This window comes from Solanum tuberosum, unplaced genomic scaffold (assembly GCF_000226075.1).
Source record: "Solanum tuberosum cultivar DM 1-3 516 R44 unplaced genomic scaffold, SolTub_3.0 scf00010, whole genome shotgun sequence".
NCBI lineage: Eukaryota > Viridiplantae > Streptophyta > Magnoliopsida > Solanales > Solanaceae > Solanum > Solanum tuberosum.
Window position 1 is genome coordinate 2,373,222 of NW_006238936.1, and position 19,949 is coordinate 2,393,170.

The following is a 19,949-nucleotide window of genomic DNA, read 5'->3' on the forward strand; positions in this document are numbered from 1 at the left end:
AAACACATTTAATAATCGTATTTCGAAACAAAGTGGTATTGAGGTGTATGAAGTCATTGTCAAAGAAATGTTTGGATAACAACATTGAGGCACCAATTATGTAGTTGTAATAAATTCCCAATAATTACACTATATACCAGCTATTATTATTTTTCAGGTAAAACTCATATCTGCTTAAGGTTCATTTTATATTGGTGATATTATGAGCACACCTCAACTAAGCAGATGAACTCACACCATGTGTTGTAGCTAATATAAAAATTCATATAACCGACCCGACTCATAGGTAGTGCAATATTAATAGGATGATTGTCAATCTTTAATTACAAGACTTACGAACCAGAGAGGGTTGCTAAGATGGTAAACATCTTTTCCACCTCCAACTTAAGGTTGGCGGTTCAAATCAACAAGAGTAAAGGTGGGGTGGGACGATTCACTTGGTAATATTTTGTCCTAAGAAAGCCAAGGATCAACAAAATTGCTATGTCAGTCGAAACAAGGGCTTATGCAATTGAATCAGAAATGCACACAGGGATTGAAATGAGCCCATAAAACCTCAAGGACTATGTCATTGCCAGAAGAATCTGTACAGCAATTGAACATAAAATTACAACAACAAAAAGAGTTCACTGTACAACACTTGGAACTCAGAAGAAGCATGACCAAAAACACGCGTTTTCAGAATTTAATCTTCCAGGCATCAAATGCAAAACTACAACTTCTTTTTTGTTCTTCGGCTGCAAATTAGCTCCCATCAGCATATATATGCAACTCGCATCTTCATCAAGAGCGGGATTTACTAACATAAGCTTCATATACATAGAGAATTTACACTTTCATGAGTGAACAAGTGAATACAGGCCAAGCCACCATGTGAAAATGACAGCCTCATGTGGTTATACTGCTTGTATAGGCAGGTGTTGACGACCAGCCTTCTGATTAGTTTTCATAGAGCTTCATATATCATTTCCTGCATCAAGAAAATCAACAGTCTCGCTCACTTTATGGATCTCAGCAACCAAGATGATATTTTTTTTAAAGAAGTAACATTTGGATTTTATAATCAAGAAATCAAAGGAGCTTGAACGTGGTTTGTTGTCAAATGGCAATGATAACGAAGAGCAATAAAATGAATAAGCCAAAACCTTCTTGGAAAACTGATGACACAAACAGAGGAAGATAGAAAAAGGAATTGAGGGGGGAGCGGTAGAAAAGGAAAACAAAGTAGACCTGATCGCATATTGGGCATGTTTGACTTCTTTCCATCCACTCAAGAATACATGAAAGATGAAAATGATGGTTACATTTTGAAACTATTCTTGGATTGTCGGCATCATATTCTGCAAAACAAGTGCACAGTATAGACATTCAGGCTTCAGCCAATCACAAGCAGGTTGATCATATAGCAGATAAACAAGAAAAACATAGAGAGGAGGGCAAAACTGAAGTCACCCCTCGAATGATGTTCACTTGTATACCTTCAAGACAAGTAGGGCAAACATCCTCTTCTTCTGCTGATTTAATAATAGAAGGATTAGATTTTACAAGGTCAATCCCTGTTTTCTTTAGGGAGGCGAGAAGAGACTCTGTTTCAGCTTTGCGATCAGAAAACTTAATATCTTTACAAGTTGTTATCTCATAGCTATGTTGAAGTACTGTTTCATCTGTGAACTGGGAACCTCCTCTTGACTGTGGATTCCCCAAAACTACTTCAAATGGAATTGGTGCAGGGGGAGAGCGGTAAGTGTCGGGTGTTGATCTATCTACGTTTAAATCATCCAGGAGCTCAGAGGTAAATGCAATAGCAGCACTATCATCAGATGTCAGGGACTCATACTCTTCAGAAGCTGGTGGAAACTGCAGAAAGAAGATTAAAAATCTATGGTAAGAGTTTGAGACTAAAAGAATGCCATAACAAAAAGATTAGAAAACACATCATGAACAAACGAAGTGCCAGTAAAACTGATTGACATAACTATAGAAGTGTATAGTTAGTATATACAAAATCTGTTGTGTTCTTTTTCCTACAAGTTTGAATTTTATCCTGAATGACATCCACTGTGTTCAGGTTTATAAGGAACCATGAATTGATCCAAATATTTAAGTTTCCCTTTAGAAAAAAAGGGTAAACCTCTTTAAGTGAAGCTTAATAGCAGAATGCATGAGCTGTAGCAATGCAATATTAATGATAAACCAATCAAACGGTAAAAAGGAGTGTTTCTTACCAAAACAATGTGAAATCTCACGTCAAGTCAATTAGACTAAGCACCATAAAGGCAGTAAGAAACTGCCTGAGCAGGGATTACACTTACAATTCAATGAGCTACCATTTTAAGAAATATGATACTATTTAACAAACACAGACTAGTGCAAATAACACAAGGTTACAGAAAGTAAATGCATTAATAGGACAAAATTGAAAGCGCTTAAGCTAGTTGCATGTTTCCATATGTAGAGTGATTGGAACAGATTACTAACATAGTAAAATACTTGTGTTCCATGAAGCTGGGGAGGCTTCCTTGAAGAGCAACAGCAACCACCCATCTTGCAGCTGTTTTAGTTATCCAAGTATATGTCTTATTTCCCAACACATTACCTTCTCCGTCTGTATGAAGGGGGACAATTCACTGCAGAAACACAAAAGAAGAGATGGGCATTAAGAATTATACAGGCACAAAAAGAAATGAATGGTTAACAGCCAGTAAGGCAACATAGAAATTCAAAAAGAAGACCAGGATCAAGAATACCACATAAAAGAGCTCCTTGAAACAAGAACATAAAACTACTTTGATCCAACGCAGTACACATCAGCTATAACAGTTTAGAATTAAATTATCCCTCAAAGCAAGCTAAGTACTTGGGTTATAGTTTGAAGAAGCGCATTTGCTCTTCCGTACTTTTCTCTCCATAACATACTGAAGAGTCCATATTCTGTGATTATGATGCATTGGTGAATAAATCACTTCTTTGTACAAAACGGTTGGATAGTTAATACAGACCGACAGACTTTATGTTCAACAATGATTTTCCAATTCCATGTAGAGCTCTCACAAGTCCTGTCTATCAACCAATATTTTCATAGTTAAAATAGTTGTCACAAGAGTCATAGAAACAAAGTTATACACAGACTTGACAGTCCACCATTAGAATACTTGTCGCATCATTTGAGCCTTCCAATTTCGAGATGGAGACTTTGTACTGAACATGTTCCAAAGATTGCATAAGAACTGACTTAGAGAAGCAAATGATGTTTAATGTACACTCAAGCTTATAAAATTACCCAAAGGTGTATCCTAATTGTCAATGGGGTGGGTGCATACCTTTGGAGACTAGGGTTCAACCCGAGCAGAGAAAAAAACACTTGGTGATTCTTTTCGCATTTGCTTGGGCTTGGTGTACGGAGCTACCCCTACCTATACTATTGGGAGTTAGCAGGTACCTATCTTCAAAAAGCAATGGAAATTGCAATAACAATAAACAAAGCAGTAAGCTTCAACACTCCTATGAGTATTCTAACCATAACAAACGATTACTGAGCAAAATAGAAAAGTTCCCCTGAAGTGAAAAAAACCCTATAGTCCATACCCTAAAAAATTATTGAGGTTAACAAAGAACCAACAAGTACTAGCAGTCAAACTCTTGATACCATAATTCTGGTACCAAAATTCATCGATGATATCGAAGAAACTAAGCTTTCTAGAAAACATTAACTAAGAAAAGTGAAATATTAGCAAAACGGAGAAAACAGAAGCACTACACATGAAACCTGATAAGTATACACATTTCAGAATTTCTAACTGCACCCACTTTCAGTCTCAGAAGCATACACATACAAAGACAATGGCACACCAAAAAACCCCATTAAGGAAAAACAGCACCTGTACCTAGACAAGAGACCTAATATTACAAACACAAGCAAAGCAGAATTATTAGACCAAAAAACTGATTAATAGACTAGACCTAAACAACTATGTCTCAATCAGTCAATCTTAAACTAGTTGGGTTCAACAAATTTTAGATAAATTGGCAAGAACCACCTCCAGTTTCCAAAGAACACATTAAATAGCAGTGGCACATCAGAAAGAACTAGAGAGAACCCCTTTTGCTAAAAGACAACAGAAATTAATAGAACAAACTCAGCAAAAAAACAGAATCTTTACACAACCTGACCAATAGACCAGACAAAATAGAATTCAGAAGGTAAAAAATTACACACTTTCCGTTTCAACTTTCAAGAAGACTTACATACAGAGGTAGTGGCACACTAGAAACAAGACAAAAGGAGGAAAAACAGAAGCTTTACCAATAACCACACTAAAATATTTTGCTTGAAATGCTAAGAAAAAGAGAATCTTCACAAAATACACCTAATAAATAAACCACACCCAATCAAAGTAAAACAACAACACACCCAATATAATCTCACTAAGTGAAGTTTGGAAAGGATACCCAAAAAGATTGTTTCCGATAGACCTCGGCTCGAGTAAAATCAGTTCAAAGCAACCCAATGGAAGTATCCAAAAAATTAACCACACCCACCTTCAGTTTTTAAATGTATCTCATAAAAATCAACTTCAGTTCCAAAAACAAGAAGTGGCACACCAGAAACACCAACAAGGGAAAAAAAGAACCTTCAACTTGCTAAAGATTCTTTTTTTATTTGTGTTTTTTGGAAAGAATAAGCTTAAAATGGTAACTAGCCACTAGTGGGATGAACAAGAAGAAAAGGCTGCTGCTTGACTTGAGAGAATGACAAAGAAAAAACTGAAAAAAAGGGGTTACTTCCATTTTAATAAAGAAGGGAGTTCAATGACAATAGTACAAAGTTTAGTGGTCGGAATAGACAGAAAAAACCGATGTGCAAAATGGCTTCGCCCGGACTCGAACCGGAGACCTTCAGTGTGTTAGACTGACGTGATAACCAACTACACCACGAAACCTATTTGAAACAAGTTTTCACAAAAATATATGTAAATTAACAATGATATATTGGTCTTTTTTAATATGATTATTTGAAAAAAATTCTTTTGAATGAAGGGCTTATCAGAAACAATTTTTTTACCCCCACAGTGATAGAGATAAGGTCTGTTTTTATTATACCTTTTTCATATTTCACTTCACTTGTGAAATTACATTAAATATGTTATTATTATTATTATTATGGTGGTCATTGCTTAAGCATAATTTATCAAAATGATGTTTGGTAAGTATAGTGCAAACAACCCAATGAGCAAATTGAAGTGTGGACAAAAATGTATATATAGTAGACATATTTTACAACATAAACTCAAAAGGAAAAAGGACAGGTTACAACATAAAGCATTGACTTAGCTAAAATATCGATTGAGAAAGACATGAATCCGTGAGACTTTAGCCGCATAGTCACAAGCGGATCTAAGGGTCGAGAGGGTTTTCATCCAACTTTCTCGGTAAAAAATCATATACGTATATATAATCCTTTGAACATAAGATTAGAAGTTGTCATCTTCTTTGTTGGCTGTCACAACTAGGGGTGTACATAGGCCGGTTTGGTTTGATTTTTCATTAAAAAAAATCTAAACCAAGTCGGTTTATTAAATCTAAAAACCAAATCAACCACACAAAGTCAATTTTTTTGGTTTCGATTTTAGTCAGTTTTTTACAACTATACGGTATATATTTTCACTTACATGTGTGATTTAAGGAATGTTAAATGAATAAAAAATTTCGTTTAAGAAATGTTAAATGAATAGAAATTTTTGTAAAGATAATAAAATTCACATGAGTACAATTTATTTATTTTTTAAAATATCAACGTTCATTATGTTAAATTAATAAGATTAAAGGATACAGTCAAACTGAATACAAAACAAAATATTTACAAAGTAAATTGGTAACTTCGAATTTGAAAAACTAAACAATATAATTGTAACTTCAGATCTTTATACATAATAAAATATTTTCAAATTTTACAAGCCCAAAGTTGAAATAAAATACATAAACATTGAAAACTATAAACTAACTAAAGATATATTAACAAAGTAGATTATAAATAATATTTTTAATCTATAAATAAAATAAAATTATATATAAAATATTTACAATCCCAAATTTGAAATAAAATACATAAACATTGAAAACTATAAACTAACTAAAAATATATTAACAAAGTAGATTATAAATTAAAATAAAATTATATATATATATATATATATATTATGTCGGTTTGGTTTGAATTCGGTTTGATTTTTTGTCTTTTAATGCCAAACCAAATCAAGAGTGGTCGGTTTTTTTTTCAACCGCCAAATCAACCAAACCAAACCACAAATTATTATTATTTTTCGATTTGATTTAATTCATCGGTTCGATTTAACTTGTACACCCCTAGTCACAACGCAAGAGATGATATAAAATTGCGCCAAAAGTGAAAATTTTGTTAGGTGAAACTATTTAAAGTTGAATCCATCAATATATATGAATTCATGGTTGAAGTGGTGACAACAAGTGATGACATTCTTGTCAACATTGTACCAACTTGCTTAAAAAGATAACCACTTTAAATTAATGGTGATCACTGATCAGCATTGCGGCTGACAATTCTTTATTATAACCACAATAATAATAATAATAATAATAATAATAATAATCAAAATAATAATAATAATAATAATAATAATAATAATAATAATAATAATAATAATAATAATAATAATAATAATAATAATAATAATAATAATAATAATAATAATAATAATAATAATCAAAACAATCTATGGCTAATAATAATTGAGTGAAACAGACAATTCTTCTTTCTTCATTACCTGTAGACAAAGTCACATTCCTCCTAGCTGCTACCGTCCATTTATTTATATCTTAAAATATATCATATGATAATTCATAAACAGTATGGCAAATATATTCTCAGAATTTGATTAGTCAATCACTTCACATTAAATACAATTAAATTCAAGATAAAACTTATTCTAAAATCATCATTTTTGAAATGTAACCTCACATTCTTCTTGGTTACAATCTCAAAGCTATAATTCACGATAATTTTTCTTTGAACGAAACGAACCTAAGATAAAAATACATTAAATTACTCTTTAAACTTGTTTAAAGTATAAGTCATTTTTTTAGTAATGGTTCAATCTAATAATGAATAATTATACAATATTAAGTGATCATCTGAATAATTAACTCGAAACGTTGAACAGTACAAAAGGATTGCTCAATCTTGATCCATGATTATCAAATATCGAATTATTCCAATTCCGACGATTTACTTCAATCAGCAGTTACTATTTCTATCGACCATTGTTGATACCTGTAGTTCACTTTTAGCTAGAGAGGAAGTTTCAGTTAATAATGATTCATGTATTTCCAATGCCCTTAAAATTTCGGCGAAAATGGGCAATCTTGATGAAGGGAAATATATACATGGAAATGTTATTAAGTTGGGTATGACAAATGTTCTTTCCCTGGGAAATCAGCTCTTGCAAGTTTATGTAAAATGCAGCGAGTTTGTTGATGCGTGCAAGGTGTTCGATGAAATGTGTGTTAGAAATATTGTTACTTGGAATACGTTGATATGTGGTTTAAGGTATTCTGTTGAGCGTTTCAAGACAAATGGTTATCTGGGGTTCTGTTATTTCAAGCAAATGTTGATGGAATCGGTATCTCCTGATTGCATTACTTTCTGTGGGTTGCTCCGACTTTGTGTGGAGTTAAAGGGTGGTGTTTGGTTGGCCAAGGAGTTGCATTGTGCTATCGTGAAGTTGGGATATGATCAAAGTTGTTTTCTTGGTGCCACTCTTGTTGATTTGTATGGGAAGATTGGGTTGATTGGAGAGGCTAGGTGTGTTCTTGATGGGGTTTTGGCACGTGATTTGGTGTTATGGAATGTTATGATTTCTTGCTATGTACTGAATGGTTTGGGTGAAGAGGCTTTTTGGTTATTCAGTTTGATGAGATTGGAGGGGTTTGAGGGGGATGAGTTTACATTTGCTAGTCTACTTAATTCCTGTGCTAGTTTGGGGCTTTATGAGACAGGTAGGCAGATCCAAGGACTTGTTATTAAAGTTTGCCTTAACAAGGATGTGGTGGTTGAAAGTGCACTTGTTGATATGTATGCAAAGAATGAACATATAACCGATGCTCGCAAGGCTTTTGATGCAATGGCCTTCAGAAATGTAGTCTCTTGGACCACAATTATTGTAGGTTATGGACGCCGTGGAGATGGGAAGCAAGCTATGGAACTTCTAAAAAGGATGGTAAGAGAGGATTTTGTTCCTGATGAGCTCACTTTGGCTAGTGTTCTTAGTTCATGTGGTAACTTATCAATGGCCACTGAAACTGTACAAGTTCATGCTTATGCAGTTAAATATGTATTCTCAAATTCTATATCAATTGGAAATGCATTAATAAATGCGTACTCAAAGTGTGGTAGTATAGCTCATGCTTACCAGTCCTTCAGCTCAATAAAAGCACCAGATCTTTTCTCATGGACCTCAATGATTGGAGCTTATGCATCCCATGGCTTTTCAAAGGAAGCTATTCAACTTTTTGAGGAAATGTTGGTAAATGGTGTGAAGCCAGATAGTATTGTATTTCTAGAGGTTCTCTCTGCCTGTAGCCATGGTGGTCTCTTTAGTAAAGGGCTGCAGTACTTCAGTTTGATGACTAATTACTACCAAATTGTGCCAAGCTCAGAACACTTTGCCTGTCTCATAGATCTTTTTGGACGATTAGGCCTTCTAAATGAGGCTTATGAAGTTCTAAACTCAATGCCAATTGAATCCCAACCAGATGCCCTGAAGGCTTTCGTTGGCGCTTGTAGAATCCATGGAGATATGAAATTGGCAAAATGGGCTGCAGAAAAGCTTTTCATGACAGATCCAAATGATACTGCTACTTACGTCCTGATGTCAAACTTGTGCGCCTCTGATAGTAATTGGCCTGATGCAGCCTTGATCTGGGAATTGGCTAGAGAGCGGTTGCATAACAAATCACCAGGCTGTAGCATGGAAATTATTACTCATGGAATCAACACATTAGCATGAAGCTACTAAAACTTCGCTGCAGTTGCAAACACTTGGGCTGCTTTGAGCATGAAAATGGAGGAGAACAGGGAATGGATGTTGTTAGGAAACAGAATGAGATTGAATATGTAGCAAGAGCAAGGCAAGGGTTGCCAGACTGATTGATGAAAGGTTAACCTCTGCACAACAGTTGTGTAAATTATATTAAAGGCTCCTAAAACACAAGAAAATTTTGTCATCTAATTGTTATGCACTAGTATGATCTCAAGCCAAACCCTAAGCTTCAGGAAGCCAAAAGAACCTTTTGATGGATGGAGGCTCCGCGACATTCTTTTCAGGGAAACACAAGTACATGGTATCTACAGTAAACATTTTTTTTTTTGCAAGACTGTGAAGGGAGATTGTCTATACTGTTGGCTTCTTGTCCGTAGAGATTTATTTCTGAAAGAAACTCAGATTTTACCTGTAGCTTCACAAGGATCTGTATAATGAGAAGATTCAAACTTCCATTCAGAGAATGTACATTCCTCTCTCTTTCTTTTGATACTAAACTTTCATGGTTTACCCATTTCACATAACATCTGCTACAAGTGTAATACGTACAAACAATTGAACAGTGGGCTATGCAACAGTATATATGGGACTTTATAAATAGGACTCATCATTGGAACAATTTCATTACAGACTTCACCAATATATGAACTTGTGTGGTTTGCCTTGCATCTCCGCTACCAGTATTGACTCAACGGAGAAAGAATTAAAACAAAGTTACTATACCTAGCACCAATCTTCTTTCCCTTTTCATCTTCCCTATTGTAAGCTATAACTTTCCTGACTACACAAAATGGACCTTTTCTGCTTTTGGTTCCTATAAACAGGACACCATTGGTGTATCCCTTAGCCAAGTAAAACTTTAAAGAAGAAAAAGAAAAACTATTTGAGAATGACTAACAAACATTTTTTTTTTTGATTGTTAAAAACGACTGACACATTTGCTTCTCCTTATCCACTAATCACCTGCCTAATGTAGAGAAGTGACTTCTTGGTGCAGTTCATCGTACGTTCTCAGCATCAAGTAGCTCTAGCCTCTATATGTTATGTGCTTGGGCTAAAGTAGATTCTAGTATGAACTATCTACCACCTCTTTCATTACTACCACTGAAAGAATTTTGCCGAGCCAACTCATAGTTCTCTGATCGAGGTTGTTCGTTCTCACAGTTTACTGGTGTTGCTTTTGAACAGAGAAAAAGAAATGAAGAAGTATATATCGAAACATGCCATGCACTGCAGAAATGAGATATGAAAGATGTCAGAGAAAGAACAGGAGAGAGAGAGAGAGTCAAAAAGACATAGGAGAAATGCTTGATAGCTCTTCAGACCTGTGCCATATCCAGTAATTTTGACTTGTTTCAAGTTTCCAGCTAATAGCAGCCATTGCTAATGCAGTGAATCCCGCAAGTAGAAAGCCCCACCGAAAACGCTTCAGAAGTGACCGAATGAAATTATGAATCCATGCTTTTACAGTTTCCCATCTGCATTCAAAATCATACTTAGCTGACTTATTAGATATTAAAACAAATAATAAATTTATATTTTTGTTCTAAAAATTTACATGTCTAAATTTTTAGAACAAAAAATCCACATACCTGTTGAGCATGTTCAAACAAATTTCTGTTGAAAAGGAAATCCATCTATGATGACTAAAGAATTCAATGAGGAACCCAATGAACAGAGCCAAAGTACCAATAGCGACGACAAGAATAATGTTTGAGGACCTGTAAATGTTGACCAAGTTAAAGCTGATTCAAACAGTTCAATGACAAGAAAACCAAATCCAAACTTCTACTGAAAAAAGAGGAATTTTACTTGGTTGGTCCACTTTCAGCCATGAGGGCTGTCAGGATTGCAACAACAGTGTGAATCGCCCTCTTTGTAACTTCGTCAATAGTAGACAAGTACACAAAAGTACTAACAACAGCCATGAAAGAGAGCCAGAAATCCATGAACTGGGGCCGATCAACAAAAAGGAAACCACATAATTACTTAGCCACGATGCAAAAATGCAATATAGCATAATCCATAGGAGTGATACCTGTAAGACATGATAGGACAATGGACACCAAGTGCCAAGATCACATGCATGATACAGGCCACTTGAGATACCACTTGATGTGTAAAGAACCCATTCAGCAAATGCCTGCAGAAGAAAGGAGAACCTTTTAACCATAGAAAAATGAAGAATCCAAGGTATAGCTCTACCTCAAGTTCATCCGCTTGTCCACTGAATTTTTTTTTATTATACCCACACTCTGATAAAGTTTGTCTGCTGAAATATAACCCTAGATATCTGATTTTAACAGCCTCTTCACTTGAATATCAATCAGAAGAAATCAATTGCCTTAGGATGTTACGGGATTAGCTAATATCACCTTATGACGGAGGGCCCAGTAAGCAGGGAGCAAAGCTGCAGCATTGGATCCAATAAGGGAAATCGATTGCCACATTTGCCCTACATGAGTTTTCAGCACTTGTCCTTTAAAAGATCCATTGCATAATTAATTGGCTACTTATGGGAACTTAATGAGTTAACATTTTAGCAAAACATAAGCAAACAAATAGTAATCAAGAGTGTACTAGCAATAGCAGAGAGCATGTTGAAAGACATGTTGGCAACATAATGTTGCAATTTTTTATTTTTTATTTTTTTTGGTGAAACACATGAAGCAATTGAAATGGTTTAAACTGAATCATGATCAGAGCAAGCTATCAGCATGCAGAACACACAAATGTTGCTCCTCATATTATCCTACATTGAATAGATTGACAGGTTTACTCGAGATAGTACTGATTGTGCAAACAGTAACTGGTTACTCTAATCTGCAACGTCTAGTTCCAGATTCAATTTTAAGTGCTAAGTGAAGACTTTCAAAAATACAAACAAACAAAGAAACAACAGAGGATGTAGCAACAGTTCTCTTAAAATGGCTAAGACACTGACATAAGTCCGAATGCCACAAAAATACAATGCTTTACCTGAAGAAGAAACCACTTCAACACTGCAATCAAAGCCTCCATTGCGTCGATCACAATCACAGAAACTGAAAAAGACAGATTTATTGCATGAGAACATGAATCGAACCCAATAACTCCATCTTCAGAAATCGTCATATATGAACCTGTAGAATGTGAGACCACTTGAATCCAACACAGACTTGCATGCCCCATGCGAAGAGCATTTCTCTGGGCATCTCTCTAGTGAGATAGACATGGTAGTTTCAACTGTCGAACTATGCCTGTTTGAAATTGGGTGCCTTAACCCAAAACTCCATGTTCCTCCTCTAGCATATATGATATAAAAGCTAATGAATTTATCACTTGCATCATATAACTTAAAAAACATGGAACCATTGCTGTTGCTTGTGCTGTTTGAATAGAAGTAATCCCAATTACTAAGAGAGGGAAATCCACCATATCTGGCATATATTTCCCCACTTATCTTTGCTTCTGATGTAACGCGGACATGAATATTTCCGCCAGCAGCACCATCGGGAATGTCCAGAAGGAAAAAGGTCCAAGTGTAATCCCCATCAGAGGAATTACTCAAAAGAGGTCCCAAAGGAAAACTAGCAGAGCCTGAGGAAACTTCTCCACTGATAGGTAGATAATAGGATTCAAAAGCGACATATGGAGTTCTTTTCAGAAACGTCTGCACAGAACAATTACGAGGTACAAGGTTGTTAATGGAAAGTCCTGCTACTAGTCCAAGACCCACCCCCCACCCCCCACCCCACCCCAAAAAAAAAGACATGAAATGATTGGCAAACTAATCAGGTCAGCTTTGATACGTGCTATTTGCACTGGAAGAGAAAATGTGTATCTATACATCTAGTGTATCATTTTCTTTTATTAAGCAGGAAATTGAGTTATCCAAATCCACAATGACCATACATAATTCAATATTAATGTGCAAGTAAACAAGTATACAAAATTAATGAGAAGTTTTGAGAAAGATTGAAGCAGACAAACTCCTTAAAAGTCCACCTGAAGTGTGTATTTTGCTGTTGTACAGTTCAATCCAGCCTTATCCGCAGGACACCGAAGTACTTGCCATTCCAATGAATAGCATATTGTAGTGTTCATTTCTTGGATTGCCGACGTTCTTTCTGACAGGTTTGCTGGCAGTATTTTAATATACCAACGACCAAGTCTAGGTAAAGGTATGACCAATGGGGATCTGTTTATATCAGCAGAATAATCATACAGTTGTGGCTGCGGTAAAGTTCCATGCCGAACATAACACATCAGGGAATGTCCGCTGCTATTGATGGCCCCATTAGAATGCTGTGATTGAGTAAACGTGATATTTAATGCTGTGATTATTATCTTCTCGGCAATACTCACTACATCCAATGAGTAGACTTTTGACCCAGCTACGTCAAGACAGCTCTCCTCGGTACCTCCACAGGGAGTCATATTGGCTGCAGTTTTATAAGATTTAAGGATATAATTAAGTAAATAAAAGTATGCTCTCTCTACCAGCTTAAGCTTTTAGATGAGATGGTATAAGAGCAAACAGAGGTCCTGATATCGAATGTCACCACCACCCATTATCAAAAAGAATTTTCACATGCTTTAGCCCATGAAAAAAGAAACAGGACCCTGAATATAATTAAGTAAATAAAAGGGCACTCTCTCTAACAGATCTATTAGATGAGATGGTCACACACTTCAACAAGTTTGAATACCTATTCCACTTTCAGGAGATATATAGGTATCCGAACATGAGAGTAAACTGATTGTTTGGTTGCAGAATTTGCCCAGCATAGCTGAATTTGTACAGCCTTCCACAGTTATATTACCACTGAATGAGTACGAATGTCCTCGATTAATCTGCAAAGAGAAATCAGTCAATAGAAATTAGCTAGCTAAGATATTAAACCGTTGAAATGATGGTATTACGACTTTAAAAGAATGATATTTGTTTCACAGTGGTAAGCTTCACTCCAAGGGTTGGGGGAGTGAGATTAGATTCTTAGAATCTCCAGGTTAATTGATAGAGTAGTATTTCTTTCATTGTTATGACAAAGGAACACAAATCTTCATCATACAAGTAAACAATCCAGTGGAACTTAAGACACACCTGCTACCTTTTGGAGGAAACAAATTATGTTTTTTTGATTGGTATAGGTATTGTATTAAAAAGTAGCAAAACTGCTGGCAAGTATTTACAGAGGAAAATTTCGTTACAAGTTTGGAGGAAACAATTTTCAGTATGTATCCCTCCTCACTAACAACTGCCCCACAAGGAAGAGAGCAGGCTTCTCTCTCAGGCGGAACACTTCCTCACTAATGTGTACTCGTATCTTAGAACTTTGTCAGATTGCTATGCCCATTCTTAACCTAGAGGTGTTGTTCCTTTATTAGCAACATAAACTACAACTCTACAACGCTCTCACAAATCTACCACTTCCTAATTTCTTTCCACTTAGAAATCCTTTTCACTAGTTTCATAAAATGCATGCCAACCACAAAAGAGCAGGTGCATGCCATGTCCCCACATTTCTCTAAGGTTCAGTAGCAACAGAGTTGGTGGAAGTCAAAGTCATTATTTTTGAACTACTGGAAGAGCTCATGTGAATGATTAACCCCAAACAAGATCAATCATGTTAGCTCTCCTCTTTCATTTTGCACTATCCCTTTAGGTTCAAGCCAAAGAAGAGGAGCAGGCCTTTCCTCTTTTACTTCCTCTGCTTAGGTAGAAAAAGAGATAAATGTAGTGATAATTTGATTATTATCTCTGTAGTAAATAGGAGAGAAAATCGAGTTCAATTCTTTTACTAAAACTAAAAAAACACAGGGTATTAATTGATCACATAGAGATGTTCAGAGAGAAATTTCAGATACATCAGAAGATCATTTCAACAAATAAATAATGTCTATCTGATCATATGTTGAAAACTCAAATAGAAATGCCCATAAGAAAGAAGCGCAAAAGATAATGGCCAAGATGCGGAATATAAATAAGTTAGAGCAAGTACCATTTTTGATTGTGTCCTTAAAGGTCCGATGCCATTAAATAACCCAAAATACCATATTCCTGGACGAATCTGTGAAAAAACTTATTTCAAACCCAAGTTAACATGCATAAGACCACCGCTGAAAAGAAATTTATCTCTCAAATGGAGAAGCTAGTATACTACAAAGAAGAAACTAACCCACATATATTACAAAGTTAAGAATAAACCTGCTCATTTGTCAACATCAAGGATACACTTTTCTGCATAGGATAACACTTCTCAACCATTTGAAGATCTTGTGATCCTCCAAAGGAACTATTGGAAATATGGTCTATCACTACAGAGAAAAACTAATATTATTAGTTACTTCAGGCCACATGATTTGGCATGCTCAGTCAGTTCAGAGAATGATTTTTGTACCTAGACCTGTAAGAGAAGTGTTATAAACATCTGGAAGGGGCGGACTTCCTTCTCGGAAGCAGATCATCGGCAAAGTACTTACTTTTCCTATTCTTTTCAGGTCCTGCATACAGTTAAATTCAGGAATTAAAGATTGTAAAAGGATAATTATTGGGATTAAAAGCACAGTATGGTCAGCGGAAAAAATTCTTTAGCACCAATATCAAGAAAGTAAACAGAGAAATTGTAGTGGGCAAAAGGAGCAAATTGCATAATCATATTAAAGACAACCAAAAAGAGATTCCAAAGTTATAAGCAGAACATTTCAATGATGAAAGTTTCGGTCATGCACTTACAACGCCAATATTGGATTCCAAAGCAATAGTCACCGAAGAGAACCATGGTGGTAAGTCCACTGCAGAAAGGCATGGAAACCAAAACCAGTAAGCCATTAATTAAAAAGGAAAGAAACCTTAAACTGTTTGAAGTCACAACACAGTATATTCTCCATTTAACACTTCGTCACACAATTATCCGTGATACAACCAACGCAGAAACATCTCTAAAGATAGCCATCGAATAAGGAAATCCAGATAGGGTACATTTGAAAAACAAGAGAGACTAAAAAATAAGATAGCACTAATCTGCCTGTAAAAAACCAGTTTTCAAAAATTTACATAGATAGATGTAAATACTGATACTTCACAAACAAAACCAAGATAGCTAGAATGGAGTAATTAATAATTGAACATTACAAACACTGAAGGCAGAGAACAAGCTAAATCCACAACTGCTGAATAACAGAGCGAGCAGCTCATGGCTAAGGATTTTTTCTGTTTTGAAACTAAGGAAATACTAACAAGAATAAATAAGCAAAACCAGTTGGTTGAATCAGAACAAGAGATTACACATTTACATCAAAGCAACTGATACATCAGTAAAATGAGTGATCCATAGACTATCAATCAGTTAAAACAACTCAAACGAAACAAGCAACTCGAAATATTGCTCTCATACATCTCTAACTGCATTCATCTATTCATGCATTGATGAATACAGAGAAACAGATAACAAAAATTCTAAAAGAATCAAAACCCAGTACCCCTAACTTCATCCATCCCCTCCCAGTGCAACTGATACATTAGTGATACAAGTGATCCATAGACCATCAATCAGTTAAAACAACTCAAAAATGAAACAAGCAACTCGGAATATTTCCCTCATACATCTCTCACTGCATTCATCTATTCTTGCATTGATGAATACAGAGAAACAGATAACAAAATTCTAAAGAATCAAAACCCAGTACCCCTAACTTCATCCATCCCCTCCCAGTGCAACTGATACATTAGTGATACAAGTGATCCATAGACCATCAATCAGTTAAAACAACTCAAAAATGAAACAAGCAACTCGGAATATTTCCCTCATACATCTCTCACTGCATTCATCTATTCTTGCATTGATGAATGCAAGAAATAGATATCAAGAATTCTAAGAGAATCAAACCCCGGTATCCCAAATTTCGCCAAGATCCCAGAATCCCTCCCCTGCTCCATCAAACTCTCCCCCACCCCACCTCCCTCCCAGTGCAACTGATAATTAAGTGAAACGAGTACTCCATAGACCATCAATCAGTTAAAACAACTCAAAAATGAAACAAGCAACTCGAATTATTGCTCTCATACATCTCTAGCTGCACTCATCTATTCTTGCATTGATGAATACAGGAAACAAATATCAATAATTCTAAAAGAATCAACCCTCAGTCTCCCAAATTTCATCGAGGTCCCAGAATCCCTCCCCCACCCCACCCCACCCCCTCCCAGTGCACCTGATACATCAGTGAACAAGTGATCCATAAACCATCAAAAGTAAAAACAACTCAAAAACGAAACAAGCAACTCGAACTATCGCTCTCATACATCTCTCGCTACATTCATCTATTCTTGCATTGATGAATACAAGAAATAGCAACAAGTACAGAAAAATCATCCAAATAAAACAAGATATCAAGAACTCTACAAGAGTGAAAACCCATCATCCCAAATTTCGTCGAGGTCCCAGAATGAAACTTAAAATTCACATACCACAACAACCCTCCCAAAAACAAAAAGAATAATCAAAACCCCTTTGAGAAAAAGGGTTAAAAATACAAACTTTAATCAACTAATACAAAAAATTACCACTAATGTATCTCCATTCATAAGGTTTGAGCACAGTAGTTGCATATATGAAGCTAGAAAGAGTAGAACTCTTATGCGAACCATCCCCACCTTGGACTTGTTCTCCATACAAAACCCAACAAGAACTAAAACAAGTAACTGTAAACACTAGAAATACAAGAAAAAGATTCGAACAAGAATGACCCAGAATCAAAAACATGTTTTTCCCTCTTTTCAAAGATGATTCTTTAGTACAGAATGAGGATGTTTTACTGAATCATTCGCCTCTTCTCTCTGTGCCTATAAATATACATTAGAAAGAAAAAAAACATTCCAAATTGGAATTCAGTCAATTAGATTTTTGGGTAATATAATATATTGTACAAAAAATATTAAATTAGGTGAATGTTTTGCGTATTTTCTTGGGTTTCTGTGTTGACTTGTTGTTTCTTGAAATTGGACTAAGAAAATATGAGTAATATTATAACGTGTAAAAAAACAAAAAAAAAAAAACGCTACCATTTTACTTACCGAGAAGGATGAGAGTGAGTTCACGCGGCTTGTGTGATTATTATTTATCACTCGACCTCAATACTTATATTGAGACTCTGATTAAATTTGAATTCACACAAAGTAATATCATATGTGAGGAAAAATGCTTTTTAATAAACACAAATCTCTACCGGGAAAAATATTTTTCTTAAAAGAAATTGAGAAAATAGGTGGATTTTACTTCTTTTTTTATGTTCAATATGTAAGTAAACATATTTATATATTTAACGAATAATATGGGAGGTGGGTTGGAGTAAAGGTAAAGTATGTTGGACGATGTGGAAATAGTACACAATTAAGGAAGTTATTTCTCACTTTTAGAAAGAAAAAAATTAAGCCTATATTTTGGTCAAACAAATATTGGAAAATCAAAATAAATTTTCTCCATATTAAACATATTCAAAGGTTTTTTTTTTTTCCATTCAGTATTTGATATTTATATAAAAATTTAGCTAAGTTTGTATGTATGCACGGAAAAGTTCATTTTTGAGGGCAACAATATGGATTAAAAAAATATTCTATTTTTTAAAAAAAACTTCGATCAAGAAAGGTCCACATAGGTGATGTGACAAAGTTGAAGAAGAAAAGTAATCTCAATTAAGAATGATAATGACGTATAATTAATAGTTTTATTAATTTCTTTCGTTTGTATCGTAAATTTAATTTGCTTAACAATTTGATTCTCCAATTATAGGTAATAACATCAATTTGTGTTTATAATCAAGATGGAGTTAATTGTATCATTAATTTTGATATTTTATAGATATGTTGGTTTTCGTAATACTTTAAAAGTTTTTTCTTTTTATAAACTATATTTTATTTTATAAGATATCAAAATAATGAAATTGTATATTTTTTAGGAAAACAAATTTCAAGCTCTAAATAAGAATCTTGTAGACTTGGAACATGGCTCTTATCCTTTTCTCATTTGACTCAACTAACCAAAAGAAAAAAAGAACTTTTCCATCAAATGTATTATTGACTTTAATATCAATATATCATATGCATTAATTATATATATGTATGTTCAATTTATGCATGTGTGTATTTTAAAATTTTATCTTTTCTCTAATTCTCTATTATCTATGTAGATAAATAATTTTTTGTTATCAATAATGAATTATTTTTTAAAAAAATATTATATAGTCGCAATATTGATAGGTGATTTTTTTTTTGTTTGGTATATAGTACTATTAATAAATATACCTCCATCTTTATGGAGTAGTAATTACTTTTATATTACTTATATTCAGGTATAAATAGATGTTAGAGTTTTGATTATTAATAGTGATAATTTTTCTACTCTACTCATTTATTTTATTTATGATTCGTGAGCAAAAGAAAATACACCTTTCTCACAAACATGCACATGTTCATTCTCTAATGGCTAGCTATAAATATTCACATGATTCACCTTATTTTAGACATCTAAAGAAAAAATGTCCCTCAAATCAGCATTTAATTTTCTACGAAAAAAGCAAATGTCATGTGCTCAGTTAGTTTGTTGAGTTCATTGAAATTTTGTAATTTTTATGACTAATATCGTAAACTTGAGTTATGTTCTATCCTAGAATGAATTAAACCATATTTTAATTAGGTAATTTTAAGAAAAAAATAATTTCTTAAGAAAAACAATACAATTTTCTATTGAGCGCGAAACTAAATTATTATAACAATTTTTGATTTATTCTATATTTCTGAATTATAGTGATTTAACACTATTACTAAAGAGACATATTGATTCCCAAATTATATTTAAAATTATATATATATATATATATATATATATATGTCAC

General features: G+C 34.4%; 3 protein-coding genes and 1 non-coding gene across 7 annotated transcripts; 1 reads left to right on the plus strand and 3 right to left on the minus strand.

Moving 5' to 3' along the window:
* Positions 1-535: 535 nt before the first annotated feature.
* On the minus strand, positions 536-4,761 carry LOC102604658 (E3 ubiquitin-protein ligase At3g02290). 3 transcript variants are annotated; one of them, XM_006339541.2, is made up of 5 exons: positions 4,540-4,761; positions 2,479-2,627; positions 1,479-1,857; positions 1,231-1,340; positions 536-970 (listed from the first exon to the last, which is right to left on the minus strand). In XM_006339541.2, the coding sequence occupies exons 2-5, from the start codon at positions 2,542-2,544 to the stop codon at positions 947-949; spliced, it is 579 nt and encodes a 192-aa protein (XP_006339603.1). In that variant the 5' UTR covers positions 2,545-2,627; positions 4,540-4,761; the 3' UTR covers positions 536-946. The 3 variants fall into 3 exon arrangements, with proteins under 3 accessions (XP_006339603.1, XP_015167435.1, XP_006339605.1); XM_015311949.1 differs by lacking the exon at positions 4,540-4,761 and adding an exon at positions 4,450-4,533; XM_006339543.2 differs by lacking the exon at positions 4,540-4,761 and adding an exon at positions 4,246-4,441.
* Positions 4,762-4,866: 105 nt separating this feature from the next.
* Positions 4,867-4,940, minus strand: TRNAV-AAC (transfer RNA valine (anticodon AAC)). Its single transcript has one exon. It is a non-coding gene; the product is annotated as a tRNA-Val (tRNA).
* A 2,219-nt stretch (positions 4,941-7,159) lies between these two features.
* Positions 7,160-9,539, plus strand: LOC102582909 (pentatricopeptide repeat-containing protein At2g46050, mitochondrial). Its single transcript, XM_006339731.2, has one exon. The coding sequence runs from the start codon at positions 7,224-7,226 to the stop codon at positions 9,039-9,041; it is 1,818 nt and encodes a 605-aa protein (XP_006339793.2). The 5' UTR covers positions 7,160-7,223; the 3' UTR covers positions 9,042-9,539.
* A 107-nt stretch (positions 9,540-9,646) lies between these two features.
* On the minus strand, positions 9,647-18,044 carry LOC102605461 (uncharacterized). 2 transcript variants are annotated; one of them, XM_006339545.2, is made up of 15 exons: positions 17,623-18,044; positions 15,793-15,851; positions 15,458-15,560; positions 15,265-15,374; positions 15,059-15,127; positions 13,766-13,910; positions 13,062-13,498; positions 12,197-12,726; positions 12,054-12,118; positions 11,450-11,529; positions 11,113-11,217; positions 10,887-11,026; positions 10,667-10,795; positions 10,400-10,552; positions 9,647-10,304 (listed from the first exon to the last, which is right to left on the minus strand). In XM_006339545.2, the coding sequence occupies exons 1-15, from the start codon at positions 17,819-17,821 to the stop codon at positions 10,151-10,153; spliced, it is 2,478 nt and encodes an 825-aa protein (XP_006339607.1). In that variant the 5' UTR covers positions 17,822-18,044; the 3' UTR covers positions 9,647-10,150. The 2 variants fall into 2 exon arrangements, with proteins under 2 accessions (XP_006339607.1, XP_006339606.1); XM_006339544.2 differs by having other exon boundaries at positions 11,450-11,553.
* Between the last annotated feature and the right edge of the window lie 1,905 nt (positions 18,045-19,949).

Coding starts and splice junctions, on each gene's coding strand:
- LOC102604658 (XM_006339541.2), bottom strand. CDS start 2,544: ATGGGTGGTTGCTGTTGCTCTTCAAGGAAGCCTCCCCAGCTTCATGGA. Junction 1,858..2,478: donor GAACACAAGTATTTTACTAT/GTTAGTAATCTG, acceptor TTCTTTCTGCAG/TTTCCACCAGCTTCTGAAGA. Junction 1,341..1,478: donor TTGCCCTACTTGTCTTGAAG/GTATACAAGTGA, acceptor CTTGTTTTGCAG/AATATGATGCCGACAATCCA.
- LOC102582909 (XM_006339731.2), top strand. CDS start 7,224: ATGATTATCAAATATCGAATTATTCCAATTCCGACGATTTACTTCAAT.
- LOC102605461 (XM_006339544.2), bottom strand. CDS start 17,821: ATGTTTTTGATTCTGGGTCATTCTTGTTCGAATCTTTTTCTTGTATTT. Junction 15,375..15,457: donor CACTTCTCTTACAGGTCTAG/GTACAAAAATCA, acceptor TTTTCTCTGTAG/TGATAGACCATATTTCCAAT. Junction 10,553..10,666: donor TGTTTGAACATGCTCAACAG/GTATGTGGATTT, acceptor TTTTGAATGCAG/ATGGGAAACTGTAAAAGCAT.